This window comes from Lepidochelys kempii, chromosome 3 (genome assembly GCF_965140265.1).
Source record: "Lepidochelys kempii isolate rLepKem1 chromosome 3, rLepKem1.hap2, whole genome shotgun sequence".
Lineage (NCBI taxonomy): Eukaryota > Metazoa > Chordata > Testudines > Cheloniidae > Lepidochelys > Lepidochelys kempii.
The window spans coordinates 195,380,726-195,399,570 of record NC_133258.1 but is presented as its reverse complement, the minus strand read 5'-3'; the positions used below and the strand labels follow the sequence as shown (position 1 = coordinate 195,399,570).

Genomic DNA, 18,845 nt, shown 5'->3' with positions numbered 1-18,845 from the left:
TAATTACATATTATTATGCACAAAAATCCAGGATGCTACTTACTAGACCTTCCAGAGTACGTAATATGTCCTTTTTAGGTTCAATGGGTACATAAATGACTGTCTTTGATATAGTTTAAAAAGCCAAACTTCCCACAGATCTCTTCTAGACGATGGTGTAAAAAGAGTATTAGATTTGTTTAAACCTGTTATAGGACTGATCATACAAAGGTGGGTTCATTCTTCTGGTTAAATGTATAGTCTCAAGATTTTACTGTAGTTTACAGAGTTCATTAATTTAAGTGTGTGAAATCTCGGATTATAGTAATACAAATCAGGATACTATGCTCTGGCATAGATGTAAAGGCTTGTTTTAATTGACAAGTTTGAGTATTCAGCTTGTGGTTTTATTTGCAAGCTCCTTGGAAAGACAACTGAAACAATCAGTTTGTCTAATTGTTTTAAGGCAGTGTACCTAGAATCTGAAGCTTATCACTTCACATAAGATTTGGGGGGTACGACTATTTTAATCTTTACATCACTTACATTAGGTAGCTCTACTACATAATGGAGGCATTAAATTAAATGCTAACTTTCTTAAAAGGAATCTTGATGAAGATTCATTGGGTTTATATTTGCAATATCAAACAGCCATCTTTGTGGAGTAACAGAGCAGGTTCTAGAAGTGTATGCTGTGGGTTCCTCTGAGGAACAATTCTTTTTTCTCTAGCGTGTAGGATGTGACTAGCTTCTGAAGACCTGTTTTTTTAAATAACTAAAATAGATGTATGATCTCTCGGTATTGCTAGGTAGAGAATCTTCTTTGGGTCCTATTACTTCCTGGGATAAGAAGGCATGGGATAGTTAGTCTTGATGTTTGTTGCAATCACTGTTCAATCTGACTAGCAAATTAGTCAAATTTAAACTTCATTTTGGTAACATCTTTAGTTAATTTATAATGGAAAGTTAAGTAAATTCATCTTAATCTTTCTTTCTTAAAAAGGTGTTGGGGGAGAGGGGGGTTAAGGTTTGTTTTCCTGGATAACTGCTTTAAACAAACTTATTAACAAGGTAAGGTAAAGTATTTGGCCAGATTCAGTTCTCATTTATATTGGGGGAGGGAGGTGGAAATCTGGAGCAGCAATGTTAATTTGACACATCTCTGATAATGGAGTTACTCCAGATTTATTACTGATCTAATAGAGTAGTAGTAGCTGAGCCTCAGCATCTCCAGGTTGAAACTTTGAGAGCTGGAATTTGATTTCCTAATTTCACACTGCAGAGTCACTGAGGATCTGTTCATTAGTTGGCTAGTGTCAAAGTGCTGGACATCCTGAGATCTTGTTTGAATGTTTTTGCACATCAGCAGTGTGAAGCAGTATTATGGGAGGTAACATGGGTACACTTGTAAGAGAGAGAAGTTTTTTTTATCCTAACGTTGGTAGGTTCAGTCTAAAATCTCTAATCCAACAGAAGTTTCCCTTTCCCTTCGAGGACCTGAGTTCAGGGTCCAGTTTCTTCAGTAATACTCTGTCTTTACTCGTTAATGACTGAAATAGAATATAGTTTGATTCTTTCTTTGCTCTTACTGTTTAGAGAGCAAGAGGTATACTACCCTCTCTTCCTCAAAATTACTTCTCTAAGGAAACTTATAAACTAAACTTATTTAGACTTTGCATGCAATGAAGCCTTTGTAATTCAGGATGTGTGTATGTATTACTTTACTGATTCCTCAACCCCTTCACCACTCTATATGTTAACTCAAGAACTGAAAGAGAAAACGTACATTAAAATCTTTGGGAGACCGTTTCCATCTTGACTTTTTAGATTCCAAAGCCAGAAGGTACCACTGTGATAATCTAGTCTGACCTCCTGTAAAGTACAGGCCATAGAATTTCCCCCAGATAATTCCTATAGCAGATCTTTTAGAAGAAACATCCAATCTGGATTTAAAAATAGTCAATGATGGAGACTCTACCATGACCCTTGGTAAATTGTTGCAGTTAATTACCCTAACTTAAAAATGTAGGCCTTATTTCCAGTCATCTGAATTCAGCTCTTAGCCATTGGACAGTGTTCTATCTTTTTCTATTAGAATGAAGAGCCCATTATTAAATATTTGTTCCAGTGTACGTATTTACATAATCATGTCACCGCTTAACCTTCTCTTTGTTAAGATGAACAGACTCAAGAAGCTCAATCTATCACTGTATGGCATGTTTTCTAATCATTCTCATGCTTCTTCTCTGAACACTCTCCAATTTATCCTTCTTGAACTGTGGACACCAGAACTGGACACAGTATTCCAGCAGTGGTTGCACTCGTGCCAAATACAGAGGTAAAATAACCTCTCTACTCCAACTTGAGATTCCTTGTTTATATATCCAAAGATTACATTCGCCCTTTTGGTTGCAGTATATCTCTGGGAGCTCATCTTCAGCTGTTATCCACCACAACCCTAAAATCTTTCAGTTACTGCTTCCCAGGATAGAATCCCACATCCTGTAAGCATGGCCTGTATTCTTTGTTCCTAAATGTATACATATACATTTAGCCATATTAAAATGCATATTATTTTGTTGCACCCAGTTTTCCAAGCAATCCAGATCCCTGTCGGTGACCTGTCCTTTTTGTTATTTACCGCTCCCTTAATTTGTGTGCTATCTGCAAACGTTATCAGTTATGATTTTATATTTTTTTCCAGGTCACTAATAAAAATGTAAAATAGCATAGGGCCAAGAACTGATACCTGTAGGACCCCACTAGAAACTGTGACAAAGTTTGTCCTCTGCTTTAGTGGGTCCTGCGCTTATTGGCGGATTTACTCACCTCAGAGGTTCGTGGCAGTCCTCAGTTTGGCCACTTTCACAGCTCAAATCTGCTGTTCGCTCAGTTAGCCTCATCACTCGCCAGCATGGGGAAAAGGAAGAAGAACAATCCCCGCAGTCTCTGCTGATCCACCTAGTGGATTAGGGAACAGGCCAGAGACCTTCCCTTCTGATGGAACCCACAGTCCAGATCAAGTCCTCCAGTATCAAGTAGAGAGTTGGGGGGATGGAGGGAACCTGGGCCCACCCTCTACTCCAAGTTCCAGCCCAGGGCCCTGTGGATTGCAGCTCTCTACAGTGGCTCCTGTAACAGCTGCATGACAGCTACAACTCCCTGGGCTACTTCCCCATGGTCTTAGTCTCACCACAAGACCTTCCTCCTGATGTCTGATAATGCTTGTACTTCTCAGTCTTCTAGTAGTATGCCTTCTCACTCTCAGCTTCTTGCGCCTCTTGCTCCCAGCTCCTCGCATGCACACCACAAACTGAAGTGAGCTCCTTTTTAAAACCCAGGTGCCCTGATTAGTCCGCCTGTCTTAATTGATTTTAGCAGCTTCTTGATTGGTTGCAGGTGTTCTAATCAGCCTGTCTGCCTTAATTGTTTCCAGAAAGTTCCTGATAGTTCTGGAACCTTCCCTGTTACCTTATCCAGGGAAAAGGGACCTACTTAATCTGGGGCTAATATATCTGCCTTCTATCACTCTCTTGTAGCCATTTGGCCTGACCCTGTCACAAAACACACCCGCTTTGAGATGATTCCCCTGTTTACAATTACATTTTTAGACCTGTCAGCACATATTAAATGGATTAAAAACTGACTGTGTTAATTTTATATTGTTCCACTATTTTAATCAAAATGTCATGTGTGTCCATGTCAGATGGCTTACATAAATCTAAGTCTATTACATCAACACTATTCCTTTATCAAACAAACTTTCCACCTTATAAAAACAAGATTGATAGGATCTATTTTCCATAAACCCATGTTGATTGGCATTAATTTTATTACCCTCCTTTAATTCTTTACTAATTGAGGACCATATCAGCCACTCCATTATCTTGGCCTGGGATTAATGTCAGACTCAGAAGCCTATAATTACTTGTGGTGTAAATGCAGCATATACGTATATGGTGCTATACAAGTAATAAACTCTGGACTCTCATTTTGTTAGGTAAGTAAGGAGGAACTTATTTCAGAATATTTTTATAAAAATTTTGTTTGAGTGGGTTGGCTTGTTCCCTGGATCTTCCCTTCGTGCAGGAAAGGGTGTGGGGGAGCACTACCCACAAGTATTTGGAAAATCCACACACCCAGGGCAAGTAGGAAACTCTACAACTGATGGTACTATGCAGGAAAATCTAAGGTTTCTTATTTATAGAAGTAAAATGCGAGCCCGTAGAGTTACAAAGATTACCTCTGTTTGCATTTGGTAAACTTCATAATTTAATTTAAGTTTGAGATATGTTATTTACGCTCCAAAACCTAGCCCATTAAGTAGCTACGGTTGTTCTGTAATGTGTCCTAGTGTTAGGATATAGGACACTGGCCACCCTCATTTGTAAACTTCCTAATCTTGCAGGAAAATTTAAAATGCCATTTTTTGTAAGAATCCATTAAAAGTATCAGTTTCTTCCACTGAAATACCATGCATATTAAACGCAAATCAAATCTTCATTATTAAAAGTTTTTGAAGGAATGGAAACTGGCATGTTGCCTTAAAGGTGATTAGTCAGTTACTTATGTTAATAAACACTTTGTGCCTGGGGCCAGTGTTCTAAGGTAATGGAGTAACTACAATAGATTGCACTATGATACTTCTGTTAGGCAAACTTCCACTATTTGAATAACAAGGTTGCAATGGCACAATGACTAACTAGACAACTACGGCCATGTCTACACTACACGCTGGCTCGGCGGGTAGTGATCTATCTATCTGGGATCGATTTATCGCGTCTAGTGTAGACGCAATAAATCGATCCCCAGTCGCTCTGCCATCGACTCCGGAACTCCACCTCGGTGAGTGGCCGCTGTCGATCCCGTGCTGCGAGGATGCGAAGTAAGTGATTCTAAGTCGATCTAAGGTACGTCGACTTCAGCTACACTATTCTCATAGCTGAAGTTGCATATCTTAGATAGATTTCTCCTCCCCCCCCCCCCAGTGTAGACCAGGCCTAAGAAAAGATAAGTTTAAAAGTAGCAGCCCTGTTAGTCTGTATTTGCAAAAAGAACAGGAGTACTTGTGGCACCTTAGAGACTAACAAATTTATTAGAGCATAAGCTTTTGTGGGCTACGGCCCACTTCATCGGATGCATAGAATGGAACAAATAGTAAGAAGATATATACACACATACAGAGAAGGTGGAAGTTGCCACCTGTTGCAAAGTGTACAGTTGCAAACTGTAAGAGGCTAATTAATTAAGATGAGCTATTATCAGCAGGAGAAAAAAACTTTTATAGTGATAATCAAGATGGCCCATTTAGACAGTTGACAAGAAGGTGTGAGGATACTTAACATGGGGAAATAGATTCAATATGTGTAATGACCCAGCCACTCTAGTCTCTATTTAAACCCAAGACTATTCAAAAACAGACTCCAAGGAGAAACTGCTGAGCTTGAATTAATATGCAAACTAGATACCATTAACTTGGGTCTGAATAAGAGACTGGGAGTGGCTGGGTCATTACTTCCACCTTCTCTGTGGGTGTATATATATCTATCTTCTCACTGTATGTTCCATTCTATGCATCTGATGAAGTGGGCTGTAGCCCACTGTGGGCTCTGTGTAGCTGTGGGCTCTAATAAATTTGTTAGTCTCTAAGGAGCCACACGTACTCCTGTTCTTTTTGTTTTTTGTTTGGTTTTTTTGAGAAAAGATAAGTTCATTTAATGGAAAGCAAGCTCCTTCCTAGTTGTACATGGCAGAATTTAACTGATGTAAGAGTTTCCTTCTAATCTACCATTTTGTTGTATAGGTCAGGAATATCAGTTGTGCAATACAGTGTTTTTCCTCTGCACTCAACCAGAACATGAACTTTTTGTTCTCGTGTAATGTGGTTTTCCATTTTTCCCCCCGCTCTTCCTCCAGCATACCCAAAATGAATGTGAAGTCCTCAGGTTTATTTAGTCCATGTCTTGTTATAAATCAGATGCAGTTCTGCTACATTCCAACCTGAACTGAAGTAATTTGTGTCATTGTGCTGGAAGTTTTTGAAGCATTTGGATTTTTTTTCAAATGCCATAAATAATCTGTGTAATGTTTTAATCCTCTAAAAAGCTTCCTTCAAAAGAAAAAAATGTAGAAAAACATTCGATAGCCTTATTGTATTAGATCAATCCAGAACTATTAAAACAACGTCACTGTAACAATTCCTTCCCATTTTCGTGTGTGTGTGTAGGCATTCTCTAGTAAAGTTACAACTGAGGTTTTTTTTAGAAGGCCTAATTTTGTATACATACTGACCCACTCCAGAATCCAGAAAAGTCCTATCACCTTTAAAATTGATAGAACTTTTTCTGCAAAATTTGAAGTGAATTGGCTGAGAATAGTCTGAAAATAGAAGGGTTAGAAGAATTTTGGAACTTTTGCTGCAAGGTGGAAAAAAATTAACTGGACTTAGTAGCCGGAACCAACATTAATCTGATTTAAAAATTATTTGCAAGAGTTTTTGAAACTTAGCCTGCTCTGCTTGTTTACTCTGGTGACCTTAGTACAGAACATCAAGAAACTGCAGCAAGAGTAAGCTACTTTTAAAAGGAAGAAAAAGTCAATCCTTTTTCTTGCACAGAGAAAGACTTGACTTGATTGATAGGCAGGCTTGCTATTGGGGTGGGTGGGTTGGACTTTGTGAGCTTTTAAAAAAAAAAAAATTCTCTTGCTGACCTCGGGTGGACCACTGTAAGTGGGGGAATGCCATCCTGATCTACTCCTTATTTCTGTTCATACCCAGCCCACTTCCCTCTTCCAGCCCACAGGGAAAGTGATGGGGAGTATCTGCATTTAAATAAGGCTTTAATTTTCCTTGACACTTTTGTCTATATAAAAAACAAAAAAAATTTTTGCGAGAGATTATTTAACAAACTGTATTGTATTTGTTGTTTTAAGCTGTCTAGGGTAGGAACCTTATCTTCCTGCATGTCTATAATATGCTGGGCACTCTAGTGATGCCTCACAAATAAATTTGGATATTGGTGAAGATTAAATTAACTTCTAAAATTTGAGAAGGGGTGTGTGTGTGTGTCTGTCTGTCTGTTCTGCTAGAAATCCTTTCTTACCCTTCCTCACCACTAACAAGAGCTAGAAAAAGATTTTAGAGGTTTATTTCCATCACCTCTGACAGACTTACTTGAATACCTTCTAAAATTGCTGCTTCCTTACAGATTCAGCCCTATGAGAAGATAAAGGCCAGGGGGTTGCCTGTTAACATCACCTCAGTCTTGAACAAACTGGTTGTAGTGAAACTAAATGGTGGCTTGGGCACCAGCATGGGCTGTAAAGGCCCAAAAAGTCTTATCGGGGTGCGGAATGAAAACACCTTCTTGGACCTGACAGTTCAGCAGATTGAGGTAAGAAACTTGATCTGCTCTGAAAGCCACTGTGGAAACTACATGCTTTGTGAATCAGAGTGTAGACTAAAACTCTTACTGAAATTCTTGCTAATATAGAAACACTTCCACTGACGAATCTGACTCAATAAAAAATTGAAACTGGGCCATCTGAGTGGTACTGCTCTGCGCTACTGGGTAGGAAACTGGAATCAGATCCCTGTTCTGCTCTCTGTGTCACTAGTGATTGGGAGTGCTGTGAGTTATTGCACCTGGACTGGATTGTGAGCACCACTTAGTAGTGATGCACACTGCCACTCCTACCACGGCTGAGTAAGTAGCAGCATTAACAGAGATGGAAGGAGAAAAGGAGTACTTGTGGCACCTTAGAGACTAACTAATTTATTTGAGCATAAGCTTTCGTGAGCTACAGCTCACTTCATCGGATTCAGAGAATATGAAACAATATCTAGATAAGCTATTACCAGCAGGACAGTGGGGTGGGAGGAGGTATTGTTTCATATTCTCTGTGTATATATAAAGTCTGCTGCAGTTTCCACAGTATGCATCCGATGAAGTGAGCTGTAGCTCACGAAAGCTTATGCTCAAATAAATTGGTTAGTCTCTAAGGTGCCACAAGTCCTCCTTTTCTTTTTGCGAATACAGACTAACACGGCTGTTACTCTGAAACCTGTCAGAGATGGAAGGGAATCCCATATGGTCCTTAGATGGTGACTATGATGGAAGCTTCCCAAAAGAAGACAGGCGGGGAAATGGAAGAACCCCATGCGCTGGGATGCAGAGAATTGCACTGAAAAGAGTGGATAAAAATAAAGTATTGCATATGCTATGTGGATGGAATGTGTGGAGAACCGTAAATAATTGAATTCTTTTGTCCACACCAGCATTTCTCAAAACTGGGATCTGCGGACCTCACTGATCAACTCCTCCCAGAGACTACTGAAGCCAAACTGGGAGATTTTAGGTGCTAAAAGTCCGTCGGGCCTAAGGCTCCCTGCCTGCCCTTGGCTCCGCACAACTCCTGGAACTCCCTCCCACATGCAAACTCCCTCCCAGAGCTTGCACCCATACCCCAGCCTGGTGAAAATGAGTGAGGGTAGGGGAGAGTGAGTGATGGAGGGAGGGGAGATGGAGTGAGCAGGGGGTGGGGCCTTGGGGGAAGGGGTATAGTGGGCGCTGGGCCTGGGGCTGAGCGGGTGTGTGTTAGGGGTCCCTGAAAATTTTTAAATCAAAATGGGGGTCCTCAGGTGCTAAAGTTTGAGAACCGCTGGTTCATGCCATTCTGGACAAAGTTAAATCAGTATGCATGCAAACCCAGACAGTGATAGTACTTCTAAAGTACCATAGATCAAAATGCATAATTTAGCAGGGCCTTAAGCAGCAAAATCCCAGGTAAACTTTTGATTTTTTTCCCCAAATGCGAGTCCCAAGAGTAGCTTTCAAAGCTTTGTTTTAACCCTCCCTCTTGCCACACCAAATGTTTTTAGCATCATTCCAAATATACTCTCTTCTGAGTAAAGTCCAGATTTTAGAAGTGATTGGCATTCATTCCTCCAAAAAGCAAATGAAAAATTGCAGCTACAGGTTTTGGGAGGGTATTTTGGCTGTTATGGATTTACCTCTTTACATTTACAGTGCTACTTAGTTAGTTGTTCTTACAGTAGATAATTAAGATGGGCATGAAAGGGTAGGAAATTGGCTTGCCCTAATTTCCTCATGCAGTTCATTCTAGTTTTAGGTGCTTACTGAAGTATTTTAGTTTGGAGTACATATATTGGTGTGTCTGGTGGTACTTTCCCCAAGGGCTAGGAAGATGAGCTGCAGTCCCATACAAAGATTTAGTCTCGTGCCCGATTCTTGCATTGTGTGATATCCAAGAGGGTGCTTCAGGTATTCTCTTTTGAGGATCTTTGATTGTTGATGTGGAGGTTAATGCGCCCACTTTTTGGTCCCCATCTCTCTCTCTCACACACACACACAGAGGTTTGGAAATGTAAATTCTTAATAGCTGCTCCATTGCTGACATGAAAGCTGCACTTAACAGAAGTTCTTGGAGATCCATGGAAGGAGCATATTACAAAACTTGTCTTTTAATCATTTTTTTCCCCTTTAAAGATTATTTTAATAGATCTTAACACATAGAGTAGGGTTAAAGACACCGAGAATGTGCCCACACCTTTTTGAATGTATCAGCAGTTAAAAATTACACAAGTGAGTGCCTCAAACGAAATCTGGAGTGAATATTCTTCTTTCTAGAACAGTCCCAATGAAGCTGATTTGAGTCACATCTTACTGCAGTAGAATAATGCCCATTTTCACCCTTCATGTAGTTAAGGGAGGAGCCACTTCATTTTGGGTTCTGAATTTTTTAATACTTTATACTGTGTGCTCTGTGTACATTAGACTATTATTAAGGATAGGATTTAGTCCCGAGGTCAGATTCCATGACTTTAACAGACATCTGTGGCTTCAGCTTAAAGAAGCTCTAGCTTAAAGATCTACCATTGATCTTTATAAAGAATCCTAAATACAGAGTGGATTGTAAAACCTTCAAATTGCCTATTGGGATACAATATCGTGCAGAAGGACAAACGGTTTTCTGGGTGTATGTACGTCTGAAATTCAAAGAAAGCTAAGAGTCCCTTCAACATAACCTTTTAGTAGCACATCTTGTATGCATTAGCCTACCCTGCTGCACTGTCCAGTTAGAACTGAAGAGTTAAGAACAGAATTGTTGTGTTAGCTCTGAATGATTTGTATGTGTGCACGCACACATGCACGTTTAATTTAGGCCTTCAGTCGTTGTTGTTGTTTCATCATAAATGCTTTGTAGCTATGAAGTTTGTCTTTAGTTAACTGTTACATTTGTGTAGATGTCTTTTTAAGAGATTTTTTTCATAACCATTGTTTGACACAGTCTACAAATAGTATCTAAAGTCTCATCGTTTAGGTGGCAGAAATAAAACCCTGTAACTCTTGCTGAATATGATCTTTTTTTCTCCCCAGCATCTAAACAAAACCTACAACACAGATGTTCCTCTTGTTCTAATGAACTCCTTTAACACTGATGAAGACACAAAGAAAATCTTGCAGAAGTACAGTCACAGTCGTGTGAAAATATATACTTTTAATCAAAGCAGGTATCAGAGATTGTTTTCTTCTGTTTGGGGTAAAAGAAACAAGCAAAGCTCTTCCTTGTTGTGCATATTAAATATTTTTGTTAGTTTTTAGGATTAAAACTGGAAGTTTAAAAAGTGAGAAGGCCCAAGAACAGCCAGATAAAATTAATAACTAAAAAATAAATGGGTGGAAGAAATCTGTGTTTCAAGTTCAGACTTGCAGTGGAACGCAGGAACATGGGGTTTGACTTCTGAACTGTCTTGGCTGTGAAACCCAAGGTTGGGACTGTCAGAAGTAGGTATGGAGTAATTTGTAGGCTGACCACCAACAAAGTTTGCCCTGAATTGGTCATGTGAAATTCTGGAGGGTCCTGCTTTTTTAAAAAGTGAATTCCTGTGGCTCCTGTGACTGCACATAACATGTTCTGAACCCTTGTGGAAGAAGAAATTTGCATTACCTCTGGCTCCAAAGGGATGATTCATTTAAGTACATACTTAATTAAATATTAACTTGCAGTTTCTGCCCCAATATCCAAGTATGAACGTAGACAATCTCCTCCCGTTTCTGTGTATCTGATTAACTGGCCTAAGAAGTAATAATTTTAAAGCCACATCAAGTGTGGAGTATCCCCTGTGACTGCATTATTACTGCACTAAGATCTGTATCAGAAATCTAATAATTGTCATTTTGCAGGTATCCTAGAATTAATAAAGAGTCTCTACTGCCAATAGCCAAGGACGTATCTTATTCAGGAGAGAATACTGAGGCGTGGTATCCTCCAGGTCACGGTGATATCTACTCCAGTTTCTATAACTCTGGTCTGCTTGACACACTGATAGGAGAGGGGAAAGAGTACATTTTTGTGTCCAATATAGATAACTTAGGAGCAACTGTGGATCTTTACATTCTTAACCATCTTATGAATCCACCAAATGGAAAATGCTGTGAATTTGTCATGGAGGTCACAAATAAAACCAGGGCAGATGTTAAGGTAAAAATGTATTTGTTCAAATCGATTCATCCACTCACTGTCTTTGTAAAATTTTAGTCTCATTTTCTTTTGAATCAGTAGTTTCAAGCAGATGTTAAATATCACTTCAAATATCTTTAAGGCTTATATACCACAACCCAACAGTCAGCTGTAGATCTAACCTGAAAAAGAAATGTAAAGTCAGCAGGTTTTGTGGCATGGAGTGCAGTATAGCATGCTGTTTTGGTCACTCATATGCAAGTATTACAAATAAATACATGTTCTGGGCTTGAACTACTAGACAGTGCAGCCTATTGTATAGGCCACCTGGGTTTTCAGCCTGGGGGTCATGACACCCTTCCCTTCCCATATAGCAATATCTTAGAGGACTCTTAATGTGGAAGAAGCTGAGAACCACCGTGCTACAGTAATAGCATCTCTTGCTGGTTCAGGACGGCCTAACCCACTTCTGTATTTTAAAAATACAATATATAATGCTCTAGAGCGTAAATTTCTGGCAGTCTTGACCCAGCATCCTGCCCTCACCAGTTTCAGGTGGTGAAGTTGGGGTCTCTGACCAATTGTTGGCCAAAATTTAATCCAGAACAATGGTACATGCTGTAAGCATTTTTAACACACAGTGATTTGTACCACCACCTGTAAGGGTCTTGGCCCATGTTTTTTAACCATGAAAAATACTGCTAGTGCCCCATTCATTTGATATTATTGTAAAGGATCTGATTCAACCCATAAAAGGAAGGAAATGTAATGTAAGATCAGGGCCTTTTATCCTTTGAAGTCTAATGGGGAAAGTTAACTGATACTGTAGTAAGTGCCACATAGCCTACAGTACACAGTCAGCTGGAGTATCTTATATTTCAACCACAACTTTTGAATTTCCTTTTGTGAAAAGGTTTAATTTAGATCCTGACATGTAACCTTATAGAATTTTCCATTGTTTAATTATCCATCACAAGCTAAAGGTGACTTTTAAATTAACTAAAACTTTCCATAAGTGCCTAGGTGATTTAGGCATCTAAGTCACTTAGATGCTTTTGAAATTTTTTTCCACTATTTAAATGCACCATAAAAAAACTTAGTGTTTTCCAGTATCAGAAACTGGCATTAACAATGCTAGTGTTCCAGTCAGTTTCTACCACAAGTTAAACAAGTTTTATATAAGATTTGGTATTAGAATGTGATAGGCAAAACACTTCCAACTGCACCTCACTTCACAGTGTGTTTTAAGAAGATATATATTGCATGTTATTATAAAGAATATATATATGTATAGCATGCTGTTACATGTGTTATAGTACTTAGATCTGTTCTGCCTTTGCAGGGTGGTACACTCACACAATATGATAACAAACTGAGACTGGTAGAAATAGCTCAGGTTCCAAAAGCACATGTTGATGAATTCAAGTCTGTGTCAAAATTCAAAATATTCAATACAAACAACTTGTGGATTTCTTTGCTTGCAATTAAACGACTGCAAGAGGAAAATGCTATTGATATGGAGATCATCGTTAATCCAAAGGTAAGCTCATGGCAGGACTTCAGAGGGAAAACAGCAGACTGTGCAGAGGTGTCCAACTGTGCTGACTTCTCCAACTTCACCTTTGTTTCCTGAATGTCTTCATATTCTGCATAACTGTCCCCTTTTAAAACAATGTTCTTGCTTCTGACTATTTGATGGTGAACACGTATTTGTCTGTTGGGTCATGTTCATGCTACAACTTTCTTTTTCAGACTTTGGATGGAGGTTTAAATGTTATTCAACTGGAGACTGCAGTTGGTGCTGCTGTTAAAAGTTTTGAGAATTCTTTGGGGATAAATGTACCTCGTAGTCGTTTTCTACCTGTCAAGACCACATCAGATCTTTTGCTTGTGATGTCCAACCTGTATAGCCTTAATGCTGGATCCTTAACTATGAGTGAGAAACGTGAATTTCCAACTGTGCCTCTCGTCAAACTGGGAAGCTCTTTCACCAAGGTAAACCCTCATAGTTGCATATTTTTCTCAAGAAAAGACTGATGCCCTTCATACATTAACATACCACTAAGAGGAGACTAGGTTACAAGGACAGTTACTGTAATTACTTCCAACTGTGCAAATTATGACTGCTCCCTTGAGTCATTAAATAGTTGCAGTCTTGCAGGCACACATCTTAAAAACATCTGAATATTCACAGCATTGTAATAGCTATCTCACACTTCCTTATCCTCTTTACTTGGGGATAGTAAAGATGAGAATAGTGTCTTGTCCATTCTAAAGTTCAGGTTTTCTTTAAACTGCCTAATTTCTAGACAGCGTGTATTACTGTTACTTTTGTCCATAATTAGTTTCCCATAACTTTATGTTGAAACTAGCTCTCACTGCTATCATGGGGATAGTTGGTGACTTATGGCGCTGTGTGATGTAGATTCAAGAACAGATTTTGCTTTTGTTTCATCCTTTCATAACTTTTTTAAGTACTTTCAGTGCTTTTTTCTAGCATTAAACCCTTAGTTTTGGGGAAAAAATACATAAGCAAATGCATCCTCTAAACTATTGCTGTTTTTGTTTTTTGGAAAGGTTCAAGATTACCTGACGAGGTTTGAAAGTATACCAGATATGCTTGAACTGGATCATCTCACGGTTTCGGGTGATGTTACATTTGGCAAGAACGTTGCATTAAAGGTGTGTATGCCAATGAGGTTGACTTGCATAACATGATAAAATTTTATGTATGCCATTCTAACAAACTAGAAGAGTTGAGCCCATCTAAATTTTATCACAAAACCATATGCATGCATAAAGTATCTCATGGAAAATTTGACTGTCAACCATTCATATTTTGAGTTAGAAACTGGTCCAGTGACTGCAGAGGTTAATGTATGAAGGTGTCAAGGTACTAATATAAGTACACTAACTCCTTACTTAAAGTCATCCTCGTTAACGTTGTTTCGGTGTTACGTTGTGGATTAATTAGAGAACATGGCTCGTTTAAAGTTGTGCAATGCTCCCTTATAATGTTGTTTGGCAGCTGCCTGCTTGTCCACTGGTTGCAGAAAAAGTGACCCGTTGGAGCTTGGAACCAGCGTGGACCGGCAGCCCCGCTATTAGCTCTCCTAAGTTCCCTGTGCAGCAGCCACCCAGCAGGCTACCAATTTGCCAGCAGTTCAGGTGTCCCTCCCCCCACTGGCATGTGCTGCTCCTGCCCTCTGCCTTGGAGCTGCTCCCAGGAGCCTCCTGCTTGCTGTGCAGTGGGGGGGGGAGAGAAAGGGGTGCTAATGTCAAGGTGTCCCCCTTCCCCCGCTCCTGCCCACCACTTACCCCATCTCCATAGAGAAGGGGGGACACATGACAGTACTCAGGAAGGAGGGAGCTTTCTGGCAGCAGTGGCTCTCTCAACTTGCTGATCTACTTAAAAAGGCAATGTACTTAAAGTGCGGTCAGCATACTTAAAGGGGCGATACGCATCTCTCTCTCACACTGGGTGTCTCTCTCTGTCTGCCATGCTGTCTCCCCTCCCTCCATTTGTTCTGCCTTGTAGAGTGTGAGGCAACATTAACAACGTGTTAACCCTTGAGGGCTCAGCCAAGTGCTAGTTCATCATTTAGCCAGTAAGGCATTCCCTGGGAAATATCCCACCCACTGACTTCACCACCTCAACCAAGCTTCACAATCATCATTGCTGTATATAGTATTAAATTGTTTGTTTAAAACTTATACTGTGTGTGTGTGTGTGTGTGTGTGTGTATATATATAGATATAGATATATATATATATATATAGAGAGAGAGAGACACACACACACACACACACACACACACACACGTAGGTTCCAGGGAAATTTTTTTCACCAAACCCCCCCATTTACATTAATTCTTATGGGGAAATTGGATTCGCTTAACATCGCTTCGTTTAAAGTCGCATTTTCAGGAACATCACTGCAACGTTAAACATGGAGTTACTGTAGCATTTAGAAAAAACTCAAATTGAAACAACTAGTGGTTAGCATTTTTATCTACAAAGTGTTTTGCAAACTAAGCAGCTAAGCCACTTATCTACTTTCCCCTTACTCTAGTATAAGTATTTCACAACATCTCTGAGGTAGAGGAGCACTATATAACTTCCATCTGTAAGATGGAGTACAGAGGCACAGAGATTTAACCCAAGAGCTTATGGGAAGTCTGGGAGAGATGAACCTAGGTCTCCCAAGACTCATGCTAGTGCCCTAACTGCTGGACCAGTCTTTCTCTCCCCTCTAGTCATCAGGTTCTAGATTTCTCTCTGATTTCCACAAGTGAGCATACTTGCAGTATGTTTTAAAACCTCAAACTCACTGTTTTTCTGCCCATGTATTAGCAGTAAACAATTGTGGAAGTAGAACTTATATTCTAATCAGGAGGTGTGAGTTCAGCACACTCTGGGGTGTGACACGGAATAAGCAGAAAATTTGGTCAACCCTTAAGTAGGCAGGTATGACTCAGAATACACACAGGAAGCAGGTCCTTTGAATAAGGATAACTCTGCCCATAATAGCACTTAAATGGGAGTGAAATTCTGCTCACCAAACAATTGCATAGTTAGTGAAAAGGTTTTACTATCTGTGTTAGACAAAATTTAAAAAACTAAGCTTACTCTCCTACTCTGTTGTCTGAGAAAATAAGATGTGTATGACAGCCCAGCATAACACAGTTTAGGAAGGCGGCTAGCTGTTTTGTTGCACAGTTACCATAAGCATCTGTAAGAAAGCAAGGCTTCTCATGTTATGTTTTTAAATGGACCTTAATGTGCCTTTTTCTATCTAGGGAACAGTTATCATCATTGCAAATCACGGTGACCGGATTGACATCCCGCCTGGAGCAGTATTAGAGAACAAAATTGTATCTGGCAATCTTAGGATCCTTGACCACTGAGTCAATGTTCAGTTTGTAGATCCTGCTAAAACAACCTTATGATGGAAGAACCTGTAGGCATTAAAATAAGTGGCACACAAGGCCTATGCTTTGTCACTGTACCCTGCAGTATTAATTTTAAATAGCTTTCTGTGCTTCCCTTTTTAACTAAACACAGTGCAAAGGATGTGCCGAAGTAATGCTTTAGTCTTTTAAAGGATTCTGTAACTCAGATAATATAACCTTAAAGTGCAATACTGTTTGTCTTGAGACAAGATGGACATAACTTCTCTATAAGAAGTTAAGAGGCTTGCCTCTGCTAGTCAATAGTTTTGAATTGCTTGTAACTGCAAAAATAAAGCTGTGAAGCAACAGATAGCTCCTTCATGTAATTTTTTTATGAAGTGTAAATGACAGGTATGATCAAATTTAAACGTTTCACTACTGTTACTAAGTGAAATAAGATGTTAGAAATTGTTTGTGTTCACAAACCATACTTAACCTAGTCACTTCACACCACATAAGTTAATAGTTAGGAATACATTTGTGATATGACAGTATAGCTTAACAAACATTGGGAGGTAAGGTGGTCATTATGATCTTGTGCTCAAGCTGGAATAAACTGTTGTAAATGTACCCAAATCTAATTTTTTTTAAAAAAATACATCTGGGTGTATGTTTTCTGGTGCATCCTTAATCTGCCCTTCTTTGTAGTAAAAGGGAAAAATCACATGTTGTTCAATGGTGGTGTCCTACATAAGGATCAGTTCCCTGTCCTGATGATCATTCTTTCAATTCTATAGTATTTACCTGTAAGCAACTTATTTTATATGTTTAGTATAAGACTGAAATGTATCATTAAAAAAGTTGGTCTTTAAAAACAAGGATGATTTTTATAGCTTTATTTTGATTGACATCTGTTATGCTAACAGATAGGCACACAAACACTGTAGACCACTCCATCATATGTAATCATTACAAGGTTAGGCACTCAGACTATGTTTAGGTAAAAAGTTGTGGAGGTGAAATACACAGGCACTTTTACTTAGTACTGGCAGCTTCCAGACTTAAAAGGTAGTATTAGAGAGTCTTCATTCGATCAGCCTAAACTAGTTTCAGCCATCACCTCTCCCAGCTACTGCAGTAGCATAACACTAGAACTTTTTATTCTACTCTTTTTACCCCACCCTCCTTAATAGATGCACTCCGTTACACCTTTATTAAAATTGTGGGAGGGGGATGGGTAGAGGCCACAAACTCTGTGGCAGAGCTAAATCACTGGTTTGGTATCAGTTTGAAGTATCTATCAGCACTACTGATTATTTTAAAATCTATCCAGTAGATAATGGCTTAAATGAACATACTGTTTACTAAAATTGTATCTTCTGGTGTCAGTACAGAGCCTAGCTGGAAGAAATACCCTGAAACATCTGCTCCCTCCATGCAAGCAACTGAGCCATTTATTTCTTATAAAGATCTGTAAAAAAATAAATTTTAGAACCGCAGTTTCATAGAGAAAAACATTTTCTACAGAGTTCAACTGCAAGATTTTATATTATACCATCATTAAATAAGGTGGGACACCATGTGACTTTCATTGCACTAGAGGAAATGTAAAGCATCTTATTTAATATAAAGATATACAGAGCATTCTAGACAACTACAGCTGTGTTACAGCTGTGTGTGTGTGTTTGGATTTGGTCCAAAGAAACCTGAGTCTGTTTCCAGAGAGAATGAAAAAAAAAATTGCACAGACAGCTGATCCCTTGTTTCTTGCTGAAGGACACTCAAAAGGTCACTCACTCCCTGCAGCTCACTCTGAATCTAGTTCCCCCAAATATCAATAGCATCCTCTCATGGACTCCACTCATAAGTATTCACCTCAAGCTTCTTGAAAGCAAGACATCTGGTGGTCAGAACCAACTGACTCTTTCCAGTAGATTATCACCTCTTCTGATCCCAGATCTCAGCCATGTTTAGGTCCAGATTTTTAAGGCCTCTCAAAGCTTGAAGGTTTCCAGTGTAAAAAGCGACATCTGCTGTAACCAATCTGTAGTGAAATAGATTTTTGTTACAATTCTGATACTAAAGCACTAGTTGAAACAGGATCTGATTTGAGCACATCAGTTCAAACACAGCCCATTGCTGTGGTCTTGAGCTAGGTTGAGGTAACTTAATGCCTCTCCATTATGCAATTCTGAACTGGGATAAAAGGGGTTAATATTTGCCTATGTGACAGGAGTAATGTTACACTACTTACCAACAAAGTTACTAATATCTTTGTCTAGGTAGATGTCTGGTTCCATTTTCCTTTTCTACCCAGTTTAAGATAGATCTAGGGTCAGATAACTCAAAGGAAATTGGACATTAACTCCCTTTAGGCCCCTTTGATAATCCCAGCCTAAAAATCCTGACTCTTACAGTAATGTGCAATATTAACTCGCTGAATTGAAGTCCCTAGAGGAGCTTGATATAATAAGGAAAAATCATGCTTCC

At 39.2% G+C, this 18,845-nt stretch overlaps 2 protein-coding genes across 16 annotated transcripts in view; one reads left to right on the top strand and one right to left on the bottom strand.

Annotated features, from left to right (window-relative positions):
* Nucleotides 1–17,233, top strand: part of UGP2 (UDP-glucose pyrophosphorylase 2) — a 40,423-nt gene extending 23,190 nt beyond the window's left edge. For 3 of the 4 annotated variants that reach the window (XM_073339527.1, XM_073339525.1, XM_073339524.1), the window contains exons 4-10: nt 7,188–7,373; nt 10,380–10,513; nt 11,187–11,484; nt 12,806–13,003; nt 13,216–13,458; nt 14,041–14,145; nt 16,263–17,233. In XM_073339527.1, coding sequence (XP_073195628.1) covers nt 7,188–7,373; nt 10,380–10,513; nt 11,187–11,484; nt 12,806–13,003; nt 13,216–13,458; nt 14,041–14,145; nt 16,263–16,370 — 1,272 coding nt within the window. In that variant the 3' untranslated portion in view covers nt 16,371–17,233. The remainder of the gene's footprint in view (nt 1–7,187; nt 7,374–10,379; nt 10,514–11,186; nt 11,485–12,805; nt 13,004–13,215; nt 13,459–14,040; nt 14,146–16,262) is intronic. The other variant, XM_073339526.1, reaches the window with a different exon arrangement.
* The window catches only part of VPS54 (VPS54 subunit of GARP complex), a 100,151-nt gene that overhangs the window by 5,920 nt on the left and 75,386 nt on the right, over nt 1–18,845 (bottom strand). For 7 of the 12 annotated variants that reach the window (XM_073339520.1, XM_073339514.1, XM_073339518.1 and 4 more), the window contains one exon: nt 15,250–18,399. In XM_073339520.1, the coding sequence (XP_073195621.1) occupies nt 18,294–18,399 (106 nt within the window). In that variant the 3' untranslated portion in view covers nt 15,250–18,293. Of the gene's footprint in view, nt 1–8,477; nt 11,646–15,247; nt 18,400–18,845 lie in introns of those variants that run through there. The other 5 variants (XM_073339522.1, XM_073339521.1, XR_012158322.1 and 2 more) reach the window with 4 other exon arrangements.